The 7,416-nt window shown below is 35.2% G+C and overlaps 1 protein-coding gene across 3 annotated transcripts in view; it reads right to left on the bottom strand.

Annotated features, from left to right (window-relative positions):
• The window catches only part of LOC102672245 (transcription factor kayak), a 31,118-nt gene that overhangs the window by 5,893 nt on the left and 17,809 nt on the right, over window positions 1-7,416 (bottom strand). The window contains exon 1 of one of the 3 annotated variants that reach the window (XM_006611343.2): window positions 3,534-4,023. The exons of the other annotated variants lie outside the window; for them this stretch is intronic. Coding sequence (XP_006611406.1) covers window positions 3,534-3,602 — 69 coding nt within the window. The 5' untranslated portion in view covers window positions 3,603-4,023. Of the gene's footprint in view, window positions 1-3,533; window positions 4,024-7,416 lie in introns of those variants that run through there. 3 annotated transcript variants of the gene reach the window in all.

Here is a 7,416-nt window from a genome sequence, read left to right on the forward strand (position 1 = left end):
TAGATATAGGTATAGGTAACAGAACAAAAATGTTAAACAAAGCGTAAGTTAAATTTCAAAGGTTAACATTCCGTGGTTAAAGATTAATAAAAGGAAATGCTCGCGCTATCAGTTTTTTAACAATCACGAGATTGCGATTATTACCACGGCACATTCGTTAACCGACGGGCCGTTCACCTTACCAGTGCATCGTCAGTTTGAATATGTCAGACGATATGTGGCGCTGGTGGATGAACTCTGTATCATTTTGTCAGACGTGTCTGTGCAGGTTCTGACAAGTCAACGACTGCCCGAAGATCGCGTCATGGTCAGAACGCTCATTCTATTCAAGTTTCATTCTACTTAAATCTTGTACTATGACAAGAATAAATTTAATTTTTACAAATATCAAACGCTTTTCCATTCGTTAAATTTAGATTAGAAATATTAGATTAACATTATTAGTTACCACGGAATTATAGAGTTCTAAGAATCGTATCTTTTTTGTAGATAGTTAATCTGGAATATATTGTCTTGCATTAACATGTTGCAATGGCAAGATGCATATATGCATGATTTCTAGAAATAGCTGTATAATCTACTCTCAATTCTAGTATCTATCGCATCATGCATCGTTAATCTAATGCCTGAGGTATGTAGAAACATTTGTCCATGCGATGCGTGTTTTTTCCGTAATGCAACAAATAGAATAATAAATCAAAAAATTTTAATTTTTCTATTAGTGAATAAACGTTTATAGCAAATGCCTACGTATTTGTTGTATAAAATATTATCATGCACGTACATAAATTTATCACAAAACATCAATCTCAAAAGAAAATACATTTAATAATCCTTTATTATATTTCTTTACACAATATTCGTACGATTTATAATCTTCTATAGATTATTCATTTTATCTTTGATTAATAATTTATTACGTTATTTGATAACAGTAAAATACATGATTTATAATAAATTTAAATAGAATTAGTACAAATATAATATCAATACAATAAATTTTCTAATCCAAGACAAAATTATTGCACATATATTTCCAAGAATATCGTCTTAATTATCGTCAAGATTGCGATTTTAAAAATTAATCGAGCAATAAGTCGCGAAAACGAACTATAGGAAAAATAATAGAGATAACCACTAATGGACATCATCATGAAATGTTAATTATCAACACTCTTTTCCTAATAAAATGTAGAGAAATATTTTACGCAGATGCATGTTATTCTTTTTTTCGATGTTACTATTGGTATGTATTGTCTTCCGTTTTGCGATGCAGTTATTCTCTCTCCTTTTTCCCGTTGTGCGCGACACTAAAGATGAGGAAGAGAGAAAGAGAGAGAGAGAGAGTCTGCACACGGATGCGCGCCCGCGCGCGCGACACACGTATTCAAGCAACACATACGGTCGCTCCTTCTATAAATAGATGCGTTTGCTGTTTTAATCTGCCCTGGGCCCGCGTTACGAGCAGACAAAGGGCGATATCGGCAACCAGAAAATCGTTGCGAAATGTAGCGCAGTGAGATACTGCCGTAACATTTTCTCGAATAGGAAAAAAATCCTATATAAGAAATAAAAGAAACATACGAATCAGGGGACCACCGCAACTTTGCGCATGCGCACGTAATGTAACACTACGAAAGATATAGATATTCCTGGTAAGGATAAACGCGAGAGTATAAATATAGTTATTATCAGACTCTTATATCTAGAATAAAAACGTAATATTCTGTAATATTCGCGATTAACAAATCTACCATTTGTCGCAAATATATTATCAGTTATTAACTACATTATATTATAAAATAACGATAAAATATGCAATGCAATATACTATAAATCATAAAAATAAAAATCTATAGAAAGTCGTAAATTTTGCAAACGTTTGCGTTTAAGATCATTTCTATATATTTCATGAGAGGGCATTGAACATCCGGAAATGAATTTCAGGGTTATGAGTACGATACTTGTTGAAGTTTTATACGAGGCACGATTATCGCGCTGCGAGCATCGAGGTTACTTTTTCCTACGGGTTGTTTTTGTCGAAGGAACGCGGTATAGTTTCAGCGGTCTTTACGGGTACGTAAAAATATTCATACCGCGGTTTCACGCGCAACCTGGTCGTTCGTTTACGATCTGTTTGTTTCACCGAAGCCAGTGGAACTTGCAATGGTTATTGCACAATGTTGCACAATTCTTGCTCATCCGCATCACAATAATGGTCCCACATACATTAACGTAGCTCGATAATCACGGTATTCGCACGTCGAAAAGACTTTCTCCTTCAAGTTCATCTGTCGCGCGACCGAGACCGCCATATTTGTTTCTTTCTCATGTATATCCTTTTTCTTTAGCTTCTAACTCGTCAAGATCGCACGTGTATTGGAAGGAACGCGCAATAAATGTGGATACGTTGTTTCTGCCAATTTGCGATTCCTTCCAAACTCGACTCAACTTAATTCGCTGTATTCGACTTGAACCGTGCACACAGCGTGAATGAAACACTATTTCGAAGGCTTGCCAAATGGTGTGTTTATTTTAGACGATCGCTTTCGAAGCCCCTCGAGGTCCTTTAAAACTGTTTTCTTCGAACAGAAAGTTACTTTGTGAGACGGTACAATGTAATTGAACGTGATCTTTAAACTACCTCATAATGATAGGTAGATAGATTATCCTCGAGTATATCTGTTAAAGACATATTAGTAAAATCTTCTAAATATTCTTTTATTATATTTAATTATATTATATCAGAACTTTTACACATTACCATAATAATCCATCGTTTATAAATTAATTCTAGGACACTATTTTTCCTAGTTTTTATAATTAACAAAAATTTTATTTGTTATAAATAATATTTTTAATTATTGATTATTAATCAAATAATAGATTAAGTAAAAATATGTAATAAATTTGTAATGAATTTTATAAATGTTGTGTTATACTAGGATTATACAAATTTTTTCTTATCAATCTTGTTTTTTCTTCCCCATGTTAAATATTATTCGTTTTCGTTTTTATCTTATCACGACAATTCTATAAACAATAGGACAGTTTGTATATTTTTTAAATCTATCGTAATATATAATTCAATCAGATATTTTCACTGTTTCAAAGTTTTCTCAAGGTTCCTATTTATAAGGATACGTTGCCTAAGTCCAATGCCTGGATTTATTTGTTGGTGCAGGGAAATAGGAAATATAGCTCAAGTTAGATACCAATGTCTTTCAAAATAAATCTCACAGCTGTTTCAACAACTTCTGTCTAATGACACTGCCATTTTAGTTTAGTTGTAAACAAAAAAACAGAATACATACTTAAGTGTGATGGATAGATTATACGTATATACATAATAGGTTATAGTTAGAATGACAGTAACCACTATAATTTTCCTACATTATAAAATTATTATTTTTTTTTTTTGACAATAAAAAAGAAAAATTGAGAAGAATAATTTCATGCCATGCAGCATGGAAAATAAAAAACATAAATAAAAAATCTCAATAAAAAATAGAATCTGCAATGTGTAAGGTTACCTGCTGATAAAGCAGTTCCTGCGCGAGGATATTAGCAATGTCGACTGGATCCATGGCGGTGGCTGCCATAGCTCGAGGTATCGGTTATTTCGTTCAATTATTCGTTTCGTCGTCGAAAGAAATTATTAAATAAATAAAAAAAAAAGATGTAAGAAAAATGATAAAGGAAAGAAAAATTTTATAGGGAACTGAGGAAATGGGATTGAAGGGAAAAAGACGAGTGATCTGGTTTTTATGGGGTTATGAAGGATTTAGGGGGAGTTGATAATAAGAAAAAAAGTAATTTCAGTCGATCGTTCGTTCGTGAGAGATCGTTCGGACGTCGGTGTACGCCTCCCCTCCCCTCTTTCTATCTCTTTTTCTCTCTCTGCTTTTTTTACACTCTCGATTCTCCTCCCTCGTATTACACCGCTCTTTTTCTCACTTTTCGAAAGAGTTCGTCACCACTGCGTCCTCCACCGACGCCTCTCTTACACTGAGTCTCTCGATGCCGCTTTGCTCTTCGTGGCCATACGCGACGAGGAAACCTAATCTAAAAATAACCATCGAATTTCGAGTATGTGCGCTTGACAGAAAGAGACGACGAGAAAGAGCGAGGCAGAGGAGAAAAAGGTGGGAGAGATTTCCGCGCCCTTGTTTAATTTGCAATGTGCTACACTGTTGAACATTTTCATTATTTTTTACGCGTATCTTGATGATATTTTTTCAAGAATTCAAGATTGTATTACATTGTTAACATAATTAATTCGAAAAAAAAAAAAAGCCAAGATGATCCACAATAGTTAGGTAGTGACCTAATAAAAGATTCCGATATGAATACTCATCATCATGAATTTCAAATATTTTCCCCCTCAAATATTATATTTACGTTGGAAGCGTTTTATGCTTCGTGAAAGCGTTCGAAGGTAAACCTTCGGTAGTTAATGCAAGTGTGTAGCCAATGTTTATGACCGAACAGATAAGAAAGGGGTGCCTTTACGACTTTCTCCATTGTTCCCTGCTCGCCAACAGTGACATTCTTTTGAAATCGCGTAATGGTCCGAAGTTTCCTTCCACTTTGGTCGATTTATCTGCAATCGTCGCACAAAATTTATACTAATGCGTCGAAATCTAACTGCAAAAATATCGGTTCACTCTATCTTTGAAATCATTAACAATATAAGATATTTGCATATTTAGAATAAAAAAAAAATCAATTTTCAAATTGATCCTATTTTATAAATGAGATCGATTAAGTTTTGTAATATAAATAATATAAAAAATTTGAACAAACAATTATAATATTTTACGATGTTAATTTTTGCAAATGCAAAACAGAGTTGAAAGCAATTGCACCATCAATATAATCAAATACAAACTAATGCTTGAGGACAAAGTTCGTTTGCAAACAGTGGTTTTTCCCAACATCTGCGAAATTCCCAATTGCGTGTCTGCCTGGAGGATCTTAATTAACCCGAGTTCTAAGTTTAAACACCTGTGGAGCATCGTTTGTCGTCGACGCCGGTTTCCCCGCGATTCGTCGTCTTGGAAACGAGCCAAGAAGTCTCTTCGTGGAACTCTCGACCGAACTGAGGAAGTATTTTGATCCTGGAAACCCCATGACAGATTCAAATCGAGCGTTCCATCGAAATAATGATTTCGTCGATAACCGATCGCGTAATTTAGATCTAAAATTTTCCAAAAATAAATTGTTTTTTTTTTTTATTGGAAGAATAAACGCAACAGTGATACACATGTTTTGTCGTTTATCATTCGAAATGTTTCCAGGATGTGGCTTCCTTATTGCATCGCGTATCATTAAAAATGCGTTCACACAGCGCCATACAGTTTTCTTTTTTTTTTATTGGAAATATACTTGCGCACATGGTCACGTGATACAAGAACGTGAGTATGTCTGAACGTCTTTTCTATCACGTTTTTACCGTGACATTCTTTTTAATGACGTTGGTTGAAAGGGTGATTAGCGGTTACTGTTACTGCGCTAAACAGGCCGATTAATTATTTAAAAGGAGTATTTTGACGTAACTTTTCCCACAACAAAAAAAGAGAGAGATAGAGGAAAGATGGATGACGATAATTAGAATATGCCACGAGGAAAACCTGTTCCCTTTTGCGTCATTTAGAAATAAGCGTATATCCCAGCCAAGCACGAAGTTATACTCGTGAACACGAGATGGACATTCAAAACCAGCTTATCTCCGCGACTTGATATGAAAACATGTGTGGCAGCCAGATTACAATAAACAATCTGCGGTGTTTTACCAGGCAGTGGTGCTTGTGGAATTTTTAAACATCAAACACCATGTACCAGGCAGCACTATCCTTATTGTGTTACCCATAAATAAAAGTTATCATGTAACGAAAACATATTCTTCCTTAGTTGTTTTTCTAACGATAGCGTATCGAAAATATCAGATTAGGATGATACTTATTTTTATTTTATTTTATTTCAGAGTACGATATTTTTGAACAATTAAATAAGAGATAATTTTTATTATAATGGATGATATACACGCTTGCAGAAATAAATATTTCCACGAAATTTTTGCAGGCCTTCACTCTAACCTATTATCCATATTAATCTAACTGTGCCAACCCTCTCCGGATATCTCGATGCCTTCCCTTCCACCCACGCGCCAATTTCGAATTCCAGGAACTGTCGGCATATTTCCCGACTACGATAAGGACATAGGGGGCGTCCAATTAACAAGAAAGTAGTATATTCAACAAACATACGTCATGACTCGTTCCACGTTTGTAAGAACGATAAATTTGCATCGTTTCCTAGAGATGCAACCGCATTCAATTTCAAAACAACTTTACGCATATGGATCAAATCAAGAACAAAGAGGAAACGATTTCACTTTGCATAAGAAAATCGAGGATTGATTGAATCTGAAATTCGTTTACCATTACCGACTGATGATATCGATTTCGAAGTGGATAATTTCGATTTACGTAATAAAATAAAGATTGACTGTAAAACAAGGTACAAGGTAAAACCATATCGCGTGTCTGATCGATCCCTGGAATTCCTTTTAAATTCTAATCTGCTCCCCTCCCTTCCCCATGATCAGATGTTGCCAACATTTTCCATTGGCTAATTACGACGACGATCCTCGTCGACCGAAGCGCTCTCGCACGTGGCGTTTCAAAACAAAATGAACACGATACACAAACGGCCGGGACAGAGCGGGCGGAGCAACGATTTTTCCACGAAAACCTTTTTGCGGAGGGCATTGAAATGTCAGGCCAAGATCATCGGAGCGCTCAACTCAGCTCCGTGGGCGATTCAAGGACATGCTCTCGGCCAAACAAATTGCGGCGACGGATCGAATGATCGAACAATGTGGTTATTTTCCGTTGATAATTATATGTTTCGGCGGAAGAACGATTTCTTCAACATTACGTTGAATAACTAACGCAATCTAACGATTTCAAATTACCATTCTTTTTTTTTTTTCTAATCTCCTTGTTTCCCCTCATTATTCCACGGCAAACGAGCAATAGGTAGAAACAATACAAAGCAACGCAAGCGGAATAATATACCGTGATAATTCATAGAGCAAAATGTTCGTGGATGCAATTATCTAGGAAAATAATCATGTGCGTAAATAATGTTTTCCGATGATTGAGAATGTGTTCCAATTTCTAATCTTGTTTTAATCCAGTCAACGCTGGACCAACGATTGTAGTTTTCGCGTAATTTAACATCATTGCCGTGTTTTCTCCGTATATACATGGATATGCTTTTTTTTTTTTTTTCATTCTGCGTAGCTGTTCAACGACGGTTGCTATTACATGGTAAATAATAACGCAATTACGTCGTTACTACGCGGACCAAGAGGCGTTATCGTGATATGAAACGAAAAAAAAAAAAAAA

The sequence above is a fragment of the Apis dorsata genome, unplaced genomic scaffold, assembly GCF_000469605.1.
Source record: "Apis dorsata unplaced genomic scaffold, Apis dorsata 1.3 scaffold_87, whole genome shotgun sequence".
In the NCBI taxonomy this organism is placed as follows: domain Eukaryota; kingdom Metazoa; phylum Arthropoda; class Insecta; order Hymenoptera; family Apidae; genus Apis; species Apis dorsata.